The sequence below is a fragment of the Tyto alba genome, unplaced genomic scaffold (assembly GCF_018691265.1).
Source record: "Tyto alba isolate M040663 unplaced genomic scaffold, T.alba_DEE_v4.0 Super-Scaffold_40, whole genome shotgun sequence".
Taxonomy (NCBI): Eukaryota; Metazoa; Chordata; class Aves; order Strigiformes; family Tytonidae; genus Tyto; species Tyto alba.
Window position 1 is genome coordinate 18,906,786 of NW_024881316.1, and position 13,456 is coordinate 18,920,241.

Sequence of the window (13,456 nt, forward strand, 5' to 3'; positions counted from 1 at the left end):
GTCTGATGTGTTAGAATATTAGGGATTACTTTACTACCTATATTGCAATATATTGAGAAAGCTCTCACTAAATGTAGAAAAGCTTTTTTTACAGTCATTAGTCCTCATGAACAATGTTCTCTCTCATACTCAGCTGTTTTCTTGGCTAGACTGATACAAGAGTAGAATGGCTTTGTACTAGTAGAATGATAAATGAGGTACCTTTCAGAATGAAGCTTAAAATAACTATTTTGAAGTGGGACTTCAGTAGCCTAAAAACTTTTCTTAGGAATCCAGTCTACTGATTGCTTTGAGGCTGTAGTGGCTTAGCATGTTAATTCTCATAAAAAGTAGAATGTGTCTGCCAGTACTTGAGTGATTGAAGAATGATCAGTGGTTGGCAGATGCTCTAAAACAGCATGTCAACTTGTGTTTGGAAGGAAAACCCTTTTCAGAGAGAGTTACAATTGGAAACTGTCCAACAGCGGTTCTTCTGTACCACAAAGAATCAGGCTGAAACAATTGACAGTAACCTGGAGCTGTGTTCTGTAGCTGTTCTTCCTCTACTAAGTAAATCCTGCCTGTTGGATTTGGCTTGATCTTCAGTGTCTTTTGGTAAAGTTTTGTGAATGGTAAAAGGATGCCATTCGTAGATCCCAGTCTTCCTGCGAGGTAGACCTAGACTCTTGACCTGCATGTGTTAAGTGTGTCTCAACTATAGTGTGGCAAGGACTGTCTGCTAAATACTATGGGGATCTCTTTGGGTATGCTTTAAAGCCTGTGCTAAACTTCCAATTTTCAATTTATTTTTTCTTAAATAGAAGTATTTTCTTAAGTCAGCAATAGTTATTGTATGATGATTCCTAGGTTAAAGTTCTTGATTAAGAATTTATCCAGAGTAGTACTTTGTGTAACTTGGATGATTTTTGCATGGAGTTTTATCTGCTTACTGCAAGTGTTTGATACGGAGTAATTGACACAAGAACTTGGGCTTCTAGGAGTTAGCTGCATTTGACTTGCACCTACTACATGTTTTAATGGTCTAGTCCTAGGAGAAGACATGCTAAATACTGTGGAAGACTTGCATAGCTGTACTTGCTAAATATTATGCATTTTAATCTGTAGGAACATTCTCCTAGTAAGTGTGATTATTTTTTTTTTCTTATTTGAGAAGCAGTGTGCCAGAACATAAATTGAAAGTGTTACGATACTGACACTGCTGTGGTGAACTGCTTTAACTGTACTGCTTAGAACGAGTACCTGGTGATGACTTGAAATTCACTACTGTGTTGTGTTCTTTCACTTTTCACTGGGGAAAACAAGATGTCTGTTCTTGCAACCTTGACAAAAAGTTGTTTTAAGAAATTTATTAGATGTGAGAGTAATTGGGAAGAAACAGTCATCTTAGGTTTTCTGAAGTAGTTTGTGACTTCTCAGCAGAAGTGAGGGAGTATATAACAAAGCGTTGTTTTAAGCAACACTAGTAGTATTGAAGGTATGCAATGTACCAGTATATGATGCCATTGGGAAGAGCAGAAGTTGTGTGTGATGGAAGAGACTTCTGACTGTGTAATATTCTTGAGCCTCTTGTAGTCTCTAAGGGATTTGAGGGACTACATTGATCTTGCATACTCTGCTTGAAATCTTCCCAGTTGCTGAAGATATTTTGGTTCTTTCTACCTACTGCATTTTGCCAATTATTTGTTCCTAGTTGCCCTTGTATAGTACTATGAGAAAAAAGAAGTCAAAACATAATGAAGGGGCCATTGCTATAATTTCTTTGAAGGCTACTACAACATCTAACTTTCTCATAGTTTAGGTGTCTTTATTGATATGGTGCAAACCAGCAGAAAATGAGTAATTATGGCTTGGGATAAGAATTGTTCTCTGAGAAATATCTTTAAAACAAACAAACCTTACTAAGGAATTCTTGCTGAAGATTGCTTAGACTCTGTGGCAGGAATCATTGTTGTACTGACTATGTACTGGAGCGCTTTTCCAGTGATAGTGCTTCAAGCTTCTGATATACCACAGAAAAATGTTTTGAAACAAAGGTTGGACCTCTGACCCAGAGCGAAGAGCAGTCCCTGATTTAAAACTAAAGTCCACAGAAGTGCAATAATGAAAGCTGAGTCTGTCATGCCACAAGGTCACAGGGGAGTTAGGGGGAAGGGAATATCTTTGTCACTTGGTTGATGGGCTGTTTGCTGCTTCAAGACCTTTGAGTTTGAAGGTTAGCTTTCCAGGGAATAAACAGCCCTTTTAGTGGGCAGAACAACAGGCAATTAGGTGCTTGCCCTTGGGTAACTAACTTGTATGACCTGATGAAAGGTACTGGATTTCCTTTTTCATAAGTTCTGGAAAATAAAATTAAAAAAACAGATAAACAGTCTCCTGTCTTGTTGACAGGAACTTTGCCAAATCTTTTAAAGTTTCTTTTGTACTATAATAGGAACAACAATGTTTTGCTACTTTAACGATGTGAGCTATAAATTTAATTTTCAGATCTAACTAAAAAATTCTCACGGAAAGTTTTAAGACATCACCCAATGTCACCAAGACATTGGATGAACAAAAAAGGTCTGTCTTGAAATGATATTGCTTGGGTAAAGCAAATGCAGAGCTCCTTCTAAAGTCACTTTTTTTCTGTGTTAGTCCTATAAAATTACTATGGTAACAAGGTTTTTCAACAGAGCAACTAGCAGAGCTGTTGCAACATAATTGTAAGTTGGAGTTCATAATACTACATGTCAATAAAGTTACCCTCAAATTTTAATATTAAAACTTACCTTGAAATGGTTTGAAAGCCTGTAACTTCTAGAGAGCACGTTTAAGGTGAACTTAAGGTTTAAGCGTCAGCAGAGCAGTCATGATGGATGGAAAATTCTGGAATGAGTCTTGTGCTGAATCTCATTGTGTATGCAGGTCCTGTCTCAGAGTTGGTAGAGAGTATGCTATTAGAGAATAAGGTTTTTAATATAGAACATCTCTTACAAGTCAGCATTGGCTGAGAACTTAAGTTCTTTTAGTAAAGCATAAATTTGAAGGAATCGTGACTATTTAATGGCTTCAAATAATGCCTGTGGGACAGAAAACTGCAACTGAAGTTGATTGTTCCTCATTTTAGGTGGAGGTGACTACCGGACAGGCTTGTGAACTGCCTTGAAGGTATTAGTCTCTACTTGGGGATTTTCCAAGGTCTTCATTGAACCATTATAACTCTACAGATCTGAATTCCACAATTGAGTTGGCAGGAACAAAGCTTTACCTGCACCTGGAATTAACTTGGCTTAATTTTTGTAGTAGATAGCTTGAGAGCATACTTCTCACTGTTTGAAATGGAAGTTCACTGTCTGTGCTAGGAGGGGTCCTGTTTTCAGCAGCTATGCTAGTGTGTCTTTTGCCTTCCTGCTCGAGCCAGTTGTTGACGTTTGGTGGATGCTTGTAATGTGCAAACACAAATGTCAAAACTGTTGGAAATTTACTTTCACTCAGGTGTGTGGAGGTTGGAGAGGGAACTCTGGAGATCATCTAGTTTCATATACTCCCTATTCACAGTAGTTCATTTATGCCAGTCTGTAGTTGGATTGTGAGTATCTCCAAGAATGGAGACTCTACTATGTCTTTGAGTAGCTGTTTCTAGTTTCTGACTGCAGACAGAATAGAAGTTCTTGTTTAAATTGAATTTCTTATATTTCAGTTTGTGCTCATTCCCTTTTTATCCTTTTCCTCGGCACCACTGGGGGTCTGCCAGTCTTCAGTTCCATGCAAGTATGTATGCACATGGATAAAGTCCCTCCCAAAGCCTTCTTTTCTCCATGGATGAGTCCCAGCTCTCTGCTCATTGTTACTCTTTGCTAGACTCTCCAATATGTGTCTCTTGTACTGGGGAGCCCAACACTGGACATGGCACTCCAATTCTGAAGTGCTGGTGAGACCACATTGGGTCAAGGGCAATAATTACCTTCTTCCATCTGGTGGTAACTCTCTTCCTAATGCAGTCCAAGGTGCTGCTTGCCACCTATGCTGCCAAACTGCTAGATTTGGTGCTCTCTTCTGCCAGGGTGGTAAGTTAAGGTGAGCCAGCAAAAAGTCTAGCAAACACTGGAGCTGGTGCAAAGGAGAGTTTTAATATGACAGATGGACGGTGAAAAGGAGGAAGTGAGGCTCCTCCTTGGATGAGATATTGTCACTGAAATTGGGAATAAACCTTTTAACATCAATGTAGCATTAAGAAGCAGGCAATTTTTTTTTTTTATTGCAGTACTGGGTGCATGGGAGATCGTTCCACCTAACATGCATATACTGTATGTAGCATCAGACCAAGCTTATATTGCCCTGTTACACTGTTGCATGCATATGCATTAAATTTCCCAGAATGGTTATACAAGGTCATTCCTGGGTCTCTCAGGGGCTTCCATGGGGGTCTTCGGTGGTCTTCAATGGTCCCTAGTGGTTGTCGAAAAGATGTTTCTTAGGGCCCTTTCCATCAATTCTTAGCCTTTCTTCTAAATATGGTTTTGTCTTGGCTCATTGCTCTGTTTGTAGAGTTTCTCAAGTTCTTTATCTTGGTTTCAACAGGAATCTGCTGGTTTATTTGCCTTCCCCAATATATGCCCTTCACAGTTGCAAAAACTGTCCTTGGGTGCATTCTTGTCTGAGGCCCCTTACAACAATGTGACTTGACTCTTAATGCTCACTGAGGAAAACATTTCAGCATCTGACTGCTGTGGTCAAGTAAATAAGATTGTTTTTTCTTTTGTTGTTGGTGTGGAATGCTGCTGTGCTTTATGGTCTGTTTCTTAGGTGCCTATGGTTAGAAATAAACAGTTACGTTTGAGTATTTTAGCTACACTTGTACAAACTTGAACTCACAGGTAATATCCACGTATTTAATCTTTAACTTGGAATCATGATCTCGGTCTGTAGTGTGGCTTTTCTCCATGCCTTAAGAGTCATGAGTGGGTTGTGGGATAGGAGAGACTTGAATCTAGAAACAGTTTTTCTGGTATACTTCACATGCTGAGTTTCAACTTGAAGGATTTAGTTTAGTTAAGGACCAAGCCAAACATGGTAAAGAAAAATCCGACCTAATCAAATTTCTTAAATGCAAATGAAAATTGAAAGCTTCTCCACAGAAATAATTGACCAGGCAAGATTGGATAAATCTTCAATATCCAGTTATACTTACTACTGCTCTAAGTATACTGTAGTTGCTTATCAGTATCACAACAGCACTGGCCTTGCTGCTAGCTTTTTGATGTCATTTGCCTGGTTGAAATGGACTCCTTTTGAGTAGGAGAACAGAGTAGGCCAGGATGCTCCTGTGATGGCTGGCTGGGGAGTCCTAAAGGCTGAAACTGTAGGAAGTGACCAGGCTCACATGCTTACTCTAAATATCTCCCTCTCTTGCTACCATTGAGAGGACAGTACTGGGCTTGATGAGCCGTGGGTCTGACTCTACTTTTGCATTCTGTACTGATTTTTTTTTTTTTTTTTTACAGGATTGTTATGTTTTTTTCAAAATTCGTGTTGAGAATTGCAGAAAAGGAAAGATGTCTTGTTATTAAAGGCTTGCAGAAATATACCTTAATAGATTCTTCCACTAAGACAGTACAGTCTTTTTTTAAGAAGGTGTTGGGCTTCAGCTGGTGGAATTCTGTGTGAAAGGTATTAATTGGGTATGATCTGGAATGAGACTAAGCCATGGGTTTAGTTAATTAAACTTTGCTTACTTGACTTATTGTGTGCTGTTCAGAGGCTTATGCCATTAATGGCTTTTTGAAAACCTGGTGAAGACTGGACAAACTATATGTCAATTCAGCAGCCTCAATCCAATTAAATAAGACAATTCAACAAAAAGATCAGTTGATAAGCGTAGTTGATTGTCAGTAGCCATTGAAAGTAGCCCTCTGCTAATATGCTGTTGCAGATCAGAAACTTAAACTGGATATTAGCATGAAGAATTACGAGAAAGTGTCAGGAAGCAGTTTTCAGAAAGAAAAGGATGTATAGTTCTATCATGATTATAAAACATACTATAAAAAAAATTAAAGATACAGATTAGCTGTGTATTCAGTAACTGAACACCAGCAACTTAAAACTAAATTTAGTGTCAGAAGCCTGACCTGTTCTCCTAAAACTGAATAAAGTTACTGCTGCAATAGCATTTAGGTAGTACTAGTGTTTTATTCATGTAGTGGTAAATGGTAGCCTTATTTTACACAGTTCATAGATACTCTTGAATTTGAGTTTCTCTTCCTTCTTGCTTTTGGAAGAAACATGGATCAGTCCCATTATCTAATGAGCTATGAGTGTACCTAATAAGTAAGGTATGCTGAAATTAATATAGTAAAATTTGGAAGTGAGTATATTTTCTGTGCTTACAGTGACCTCTATAGGCTGATTATTCTGATCTTTGATTAGTGATGTGTGTAACTTGTCTAATTTACTGTCACAGTGCAGTCTAGTTTAAAAAAAGGCAGATTTTGGATTAGAGAGGCTTGATTTTTGAAAGTATTCACAAGCATTCACAGTACTGAAGCAGTTTGAATACTGGTCTGAAAGGTCTAAGAATGATACATTCCGGAGTTTGAAGTTAAGATGTCTTAGAGCCCTGAATTTTATGCTATTGGCAAATGTGAGAGAGCTTATGAACTAACCAATAACTTGTTCTGTTTATTATGCTGCCATACTAACTCGGCACTCTAAACAGTTGATACTTCTAACACCTTGAAATACTCTTCCAAAGAGTGAATTCTGTTTAGAAATAATTTCTCATTCATATTAAGTTCTAGTTGTTGATACTTTATTTGGCTTCTACACCACCTTCAGTAAAAATACTGAGGCAGATTTCTTTGAAGCACAGGGATATGTAAGGAGTGCACTAGCCAAGATAACAGGACACAAACTTAAGTTAGGGATGATTATATTGATTAGTGGTGGGAAAGCACTAATGAGTTATGCAAAATGAGGTAAAGATGAAAAATAGCCAAAGATCACAGGATTTGTGTGGTCCTGGATATCTTTACTCACTGACTTGAAGGGGGTGATTTTGTGCTTGTACAAGCAGTCTTTGTTGTGTGGTACTTCAAACATTTGGAGGGTTTGCTTAACTATTCTAGGATACTGTTCTTGTGGGGTGCAAATACTATAACATACTGTTTGACAACTGTTAGCTTCCTAATAGACTTATGTTCATAATATAAGATTATTTTGAAGTATTGAAGGATTTTGCTAAAAAGTGGGTAACCTCTTATAATAGAGAGCTGAAGATTTAAACTTGAAAGCCTTGATCTGAAATTGGTCTCCTCCCTTCATATAACTGGCTAATTGGTCCAGTTGATTTTGATTAGCTTCCTTAAGGTCTTCAAACTTGCCAGTTAGTTAGTAAGTTAGTTAATAAGCCAGTGAAGACTTATGTGTTAGTTTAACCCTTCCCTTGTGTTAAACTAGCTGATTTAATGTCTGTTCAGATCACCTGTACATCAAAGTTATATGACTGTTTCGGTTTAGTGGCTACTCAGATATGTTTGTTGAAACCTTTGATTAGTACCTCCTTCTAAAAAGGGATGTTAAGAGGTGATATTATATTGCTATGGATTGTTCTATTTTGTGAGTTTATATCATCAATAATAGAACCATGTCTTCTATCTGTAATGTACTTACATTGATAGTAGAACATCCCCTGAAATGGACTCCAGTGATAAAAATAGCTTTAACTGTGTTAATTTTTTTGTATATACCTTTTCTATGGCCAACTTTAGTTATTAGGTGGCACAGCTTGCTTTTATTCACTCTCCTCTATGCAACCTCTTCCCTGTTGTGCTAGTCCTGTATATCATTTGCATGCAGATGATTACTTTTAATCTTTTTACCATTGCTGAATTGAAAGCGGAACTGAAATCCCTTGAAAGGGTTAATTCTAAGTCCTTTGGAGTTCACAAAACAGTTCATATGCTGACTAGTAAATTTTATTAAATTTTCCATGTTTGAAATCAGTAAGAGCTATAATGAGAGGTAACTAAGGTTTGATTCTGTCTTTTGAATTACTATGCAGTAAATGAAGTGCCAATGTAACTTTATCTCTTCACTTAATTAAATTCTTTCTCCTAGCTTTGTATTCCATCATACTGTTCTGCGTCTTTCTGTGGATTCCCTTTGTCTATTTCTATTATGAGGAGAAGGAAGAAGATGATGGCAACACATGCTCAGTAAGTTCACTCTAGTAAATGTACCAAGCAGTGAAAAGACAAATGAATACAAGCAAAAATGAAAGCATGATTGTCTAACTTGAATGCTACAATGTTAATAGCATTTCTAAGTCTATTACAACACTTCCTTAAAATACTGAGGCAGCTCTTAATAACAGTCCGACAGTCTGCTCTAAGCACTGTGGTCTCACATAAAATGAGACTTCAGTGAGATAAGTGATTACCATCTGATTGCCATGATTTCTTTAAGATTCCCTCAAAATCCTTTGATCCCAATTTCATATAAAGGAAGTTAAAACTTCTGGATGTGAGATTTTCCTTAGAATAGCATAGAAAACATATATGAACAGGTTTTAAAGTAGAAGACAGGAAGAATATACTGGTTCTGAGATAGGCACTAAATTTGAATACCTTCCTCCTTGTAGTGTTTGCCTTTTTCTTGAAGTAGGCAGTAGTCATTTACCTGAAGTTAGCACTTGGTTATTTTTGTAGTGCACTGGAGATTTTTGACATGCGTGACATTCCAGGGAATATAATAAATACATGCAAGTAAGGTCTTAGCGTCTCAAATTAAAATTTTTCTTAAAGAATCTTCTAATAATTGATCATGATCATTTTCCCCTCTCTTCAGTTCTAACCTTAACATGAGGAAAAGACTTATAGTATAAAGCATTGGTAATAAGAATTTTGTTTGGGTGTATTTGCACTGAATTAATATACACTGGCTTCTGGCCACAGCTGCTCAAGTGCATAGTTTATGGTGGAAGCATAATTCAGTGTCATTGTTCATAGTTCTCAAGCTATGAGACTCTTCAAGAATGTATTCTTCTGACTTGTATCTAAACCTCTCATGTTTTCTATGGAGGTCCTTTTGTGGAACACCTGTTATGGTAAGCATGCTTTGCCATAACTTGTTGGATAAATCCCTTTGGATTTACTTTATGTTAATATATTAACTTTCTCTTTAATATACAGCAGGTTAAAACTGCACTCAAATACACTCTGGGATTCATCACAATTTGTGCAGTTCTTCTCTTAATTGGGTAAGTATTTGTATTGAACATTAACAGTGGATATACTAAATAGAACCCCAAATAGAACTTTGTTCTGTGCAAGACTAAAAGGGTAGATTATGGTGCGTTCAATCCATATAATGAATATCTAGCTTAATCTCTAATAGGATTTAAGTATCCTGAGTATTAAGTACCTGAAAAGTAAGACTTTAACTGGAAGATAAAATGGCTTTCTTAATTGTGAAGGTACTTGTGCATCCAAGTTCTTCCTGTTTATGCAGTGTGAACATCCATCAAAGACATGATAGCTATGACATTTAGAACGGTATTGATATCTGTGTACAACAGGGAGTAAAGTATTTGTCCTCTTCCTGTTTTCTGCCTCTATCAAATGCTTTCGTGGACACCCCGGAACAACTTTTAGGAATATGAGCAGATGTTACGTGCTTAGTACTTTCCTAAATGGAAGTGTTCTATGAAGGATGTAAGTATAGTGTGATGTTACACTTGACATAGTTATGCCTTGTATGATCGAGGTTTTACTGGCATTTGTGAAAGGCAGATATTACCGAAGTGGTTAAGTTGTTTGCGGCAAGTGCTGTTATTCTGAAACTCTGAGTAGTATTACAAATTCAATTTAAGAGCACCATTAAGCATGACATGCACACGAGTATTGAATGTTTCTAATGTATGCTGTGTCATAAGCTTTTTAGCATTTTGACTGCAGCAGTAAAGTTGATAATATTCACAAAATGCATGCTAAAATGATTCCTATCTAAATACCAGAGTGTCAGGTAGAAATTAGAGTGAAATTAATACTTCTAATTGTATACCACCTTATTAGAATATTGGTTTAGCTTTGATAAACACTTAAGGTACATCTCTAAGACTGTCCTTTTTAATTGAAAGTAATGTATTTGCTATTATGAGAGACTAAAGGAATTTGAGTTAGTAGCATTTCTAGACCATGATTAAGCTAAAGCTTCTGACAAAAGCTGTTTCTCTGACTGCTGGTTAACATCATAGACACATATATGTAGTGTATAAATATATGCAGTTTAGGAAATTTTGCAGTATCTCTAGTAGGTATCGGCTGTATCCTCAGTAGCTGTAAGCATGCTTGTTCCTTTCTTCCAGTAGGATGGAACTTGATTCTTGACTTCTGAACTGTCCTCTGTTCTTAGGCTTGTTCTTTTAAAGTCTTCCCAACTTGTAAATTGGAGGAGCTTCCATGATCCCCTCTTATACTGTGCTTTATGACAGTGAGATTGACTTGCAAACCAGACAGCTGTAGTATGTGGCCTGGGACTAAGTCACTGAGCAGTGCTTCTCTAGGTATAGAGTTGAAACCCACTGATCTAAACAGCAGGCCTATCTACTGCAGGGAGGCAGTACACTTTTAGATACTGGTAGAGTTTTAGTATTTCTGGGTGCTAATTGGAACAATTTATCTGCTATATGTGTGATGTCACTTGCTTTCTTTTAAGATGGCAATGATTAAATAGTAGTGTTGTCCAAATGCCCTCAGAATGGAAAAGCACCCTTGCTACTTAAGATGCTGCTCTATAAGAATATAATTCTTGTCTGTCCCCTTTAAGGGAAGCTGCAAGACTGAACAGCTCAGTTTAGTAAGCAAATTAGGTGACTGTGCTGAAGGAAAATGTAAACTTCAGTTCTAGTATAGTTATATATATATATATATATTAAAATATGTGGGTGTGTTGGTGTTTATGTATGTACTTGTTATGGGGAAGTTAACTGTCTTAAAGTTAGTCGGCTGTCTGCACAGCAAGGCCATAGAGCAGCCTCAGAAGACCCAGTGTTAAAGGAAAGAGATAAAGATGTGGGAGCTGAAGCTTCTACATGAGGGGCTTGACATGGCAGTGAAGACCAATCTTGCAGTACTGCTGCCTACACCTGGCAGATTTTCTCACCGGTGATCAGGATCAGACCAACATTGAAACAGACTGGAATTTTATGTACTGGATTTAGTTTTAGGAGGCTAGGCTTAATGGACTAGAATACTCATGCACACAAGTTATGAGAGCAAGAGGGGTTGGAAGGTTGGAATATTTCCTGTTAAGTACCTTGCAAATAGTCTGTCGTCTTGTGCTTACATGACTAGTCTCTCATATCAAGACAACCTCTGTTCTGATAGATTTACTAAGTAATCTGTATAATTAACAGGTCAATAAATAGCTTGGTTCCTTTAAAGATAGGTCTAGACAAGAAGTCCCTACCTCCTTCCTGGTCAGCAGTCCTCAAAGAAGCCATGAAAGCTATATTGTTTGAAATTTAGGAGTATCTTACAATTACCTTGACATTTACATTGCTCCATTAGAGCGCTCTGACTATTTTGGGAAATGTATCTGCATTAACTGAATTCTCAGCTATACCTGGAAAACCCTATACTGGCACTTTTACTCTGTTCACTCGTTGTCAGTGGACTAACTTGTATTGCATCAGTGACAGGTGAAAGGTGTCATTTAGCATGGAAACTTATTCGGTTGATGGCTACTCTGGATCTCAGGCTGTGTTGACCCCTTAGTCAACATAGCAAAATAGCCCAGACTTGTCAAATTTACTCTTGTTTAGTGTGTATGAAGAATAGGACTAAACTGCAGTGTGGTGTGCTGGTACAATGGATGGGCTGTGCTTCAGAAATCCTTTGGGAGTCTGGACTGGATGCAGGTCTGTAGATGGCTATGTATGCTAACTGTCTTGTTCTTATGGTATGTTAAGCTAGAGGCCGAAATTCTGTTCATGTGGACTGGTTACTCTTCTGGCTAGTTTGCTGCTAGCAAACTATTCAGGAGGGGAAATAAGATTCCTGATTGCTTGGGACTAAAGTGTGTGAATTTACAGCTCCTGCATTCCTTTGAAGCCCTTGTTGCATAGAACTTGAACAGGAGCAGAATCAGATGTCCATCTCCTCCAGCCAAGATCTAGCTGAGTACTAATTGAAGAGTGTGTATAATGGGGTTCTGCTCTGATTAGTGTACTTTTGATATGATGGTTGTAGGTAGTCTCAGAAAAAAGATAAAATTTAACCTTATTCCTCTTGGAGTGTGTGTGTGTAGGGGGGGAAGGCAAGCAAGTTACGAATAACCTAAGATGTTCTTCCATCTCATTTGTTCCCTGTGTGTGGTTCACAGATAGCAAATTCTTACTGATCCTAAAATAAAAGGACTTGAGCTCAGTTAGTTTCCCAGAGTCTCCTATTTTAACCCTTTTTAGCAAATAAGCCTGCAGTTATTTGTGTTGCTATCTCTTGTAAGTAGAAATTTTGCTTAACTTTGTTTTAATACTTCTGTTGTGTTTTGTTGCTTGTGGATTTTTGTTTTTTCCTGGATGCTATTTTACAGGAAGAATTACTATTAGAAGCAGATAAAAGAACGAAATCTAAAGTCAGCAAGCATGCATCAACTTAAGTAAATGCTAGCCTTAATCTGCCTCTTGCATAGTCAAAAAGCTAAAAATCAAACTTCTAAAAAAATTATTTTTTTCAGTTTTGACTTTGCAGAGTACTGTTTTGGTTTAGTTGTGATAAATGCACGCAGTTAGTTTAGCACTAACCTTTGAAGCACAAGCTTATGTTCTATACTTGAAGTTTGAGGTATATTCCTGGAAGATGCGTATTTGTTTTTCATTTATTTGTTGGGACTTCAAGCAGGGATCAAATTATGTACTCTATCTTAAAAAAATTACAAAAGATACTTGTGAGCATTCTTTATGGACTTTGGTTTGCGTTCTTGCATTCTTTACCTAAAAAGTTTCCTTCCAAATCTGACTCCTTTGACTTGTAGGCATTCTGTTTTATGTCTGGAAGTTATGGTTTCACATTGGTATGGAGGTACCGGTTTTCCAGCTGTTACAAATCCAGATGTTTTGTTTACGAAGATGAAGAGTTACTCTTCTTATTGTACTTCAGATGGGGAGACTGACAGCAGAAAACTTTTACCTACCTGGGAAACTGTTCTACCTGAAATTCTTCTGAGGACTCTTTGCTAGTCTCTGCTTATTGGAAGGTCGAAAGTATTTGAACTTCTGCAGTTCAGTTCTCTGGGGCAACTACAGAACAAGGAAAAGAATGTAGCGGATATATTACTTTATTTGTAATAATGGAAGATAAACAAGTCCCTTTTAATGCTTGGTGTGGGAATCATTAATTGTTTTATTCTAGCTTCCAGAAGTGTGGATTTAGAAGATAATTTGTCTCAATTGATGCTTACAGTGTCTTTGCACCTCCTG

The 13,456-nt window shown here is 37.4% G+C and overlaps 1 protein-coding gene across 1 annotated transcript in view; it reads left to right on the forward strand.

The window, feature by feature from the left end:
- LMBRD1 (LMBR1 domain containing 1) overlaps positions 1 to 13,456 on the forward strand; it is an 87,504-nt gene that overhangs the window by 13,037 nt on the left and 61,011 nt on the right. Inside the window, exons 4-5 of the mRNA XM_042803441.1 lie at positions 8,095 to 8,192; positions 9,168 to 9,235. Of these exons, the coding sequence (XP_042659375.1) occupies positions 8,095 to 8,192; positions 9,168 to 9,235 (166 nt within the window). The remainder of the gene's footprint in view (positions 1 to 8,094; positions 8,193 to 9,167; positions 9,236 to 13,456) is intronic.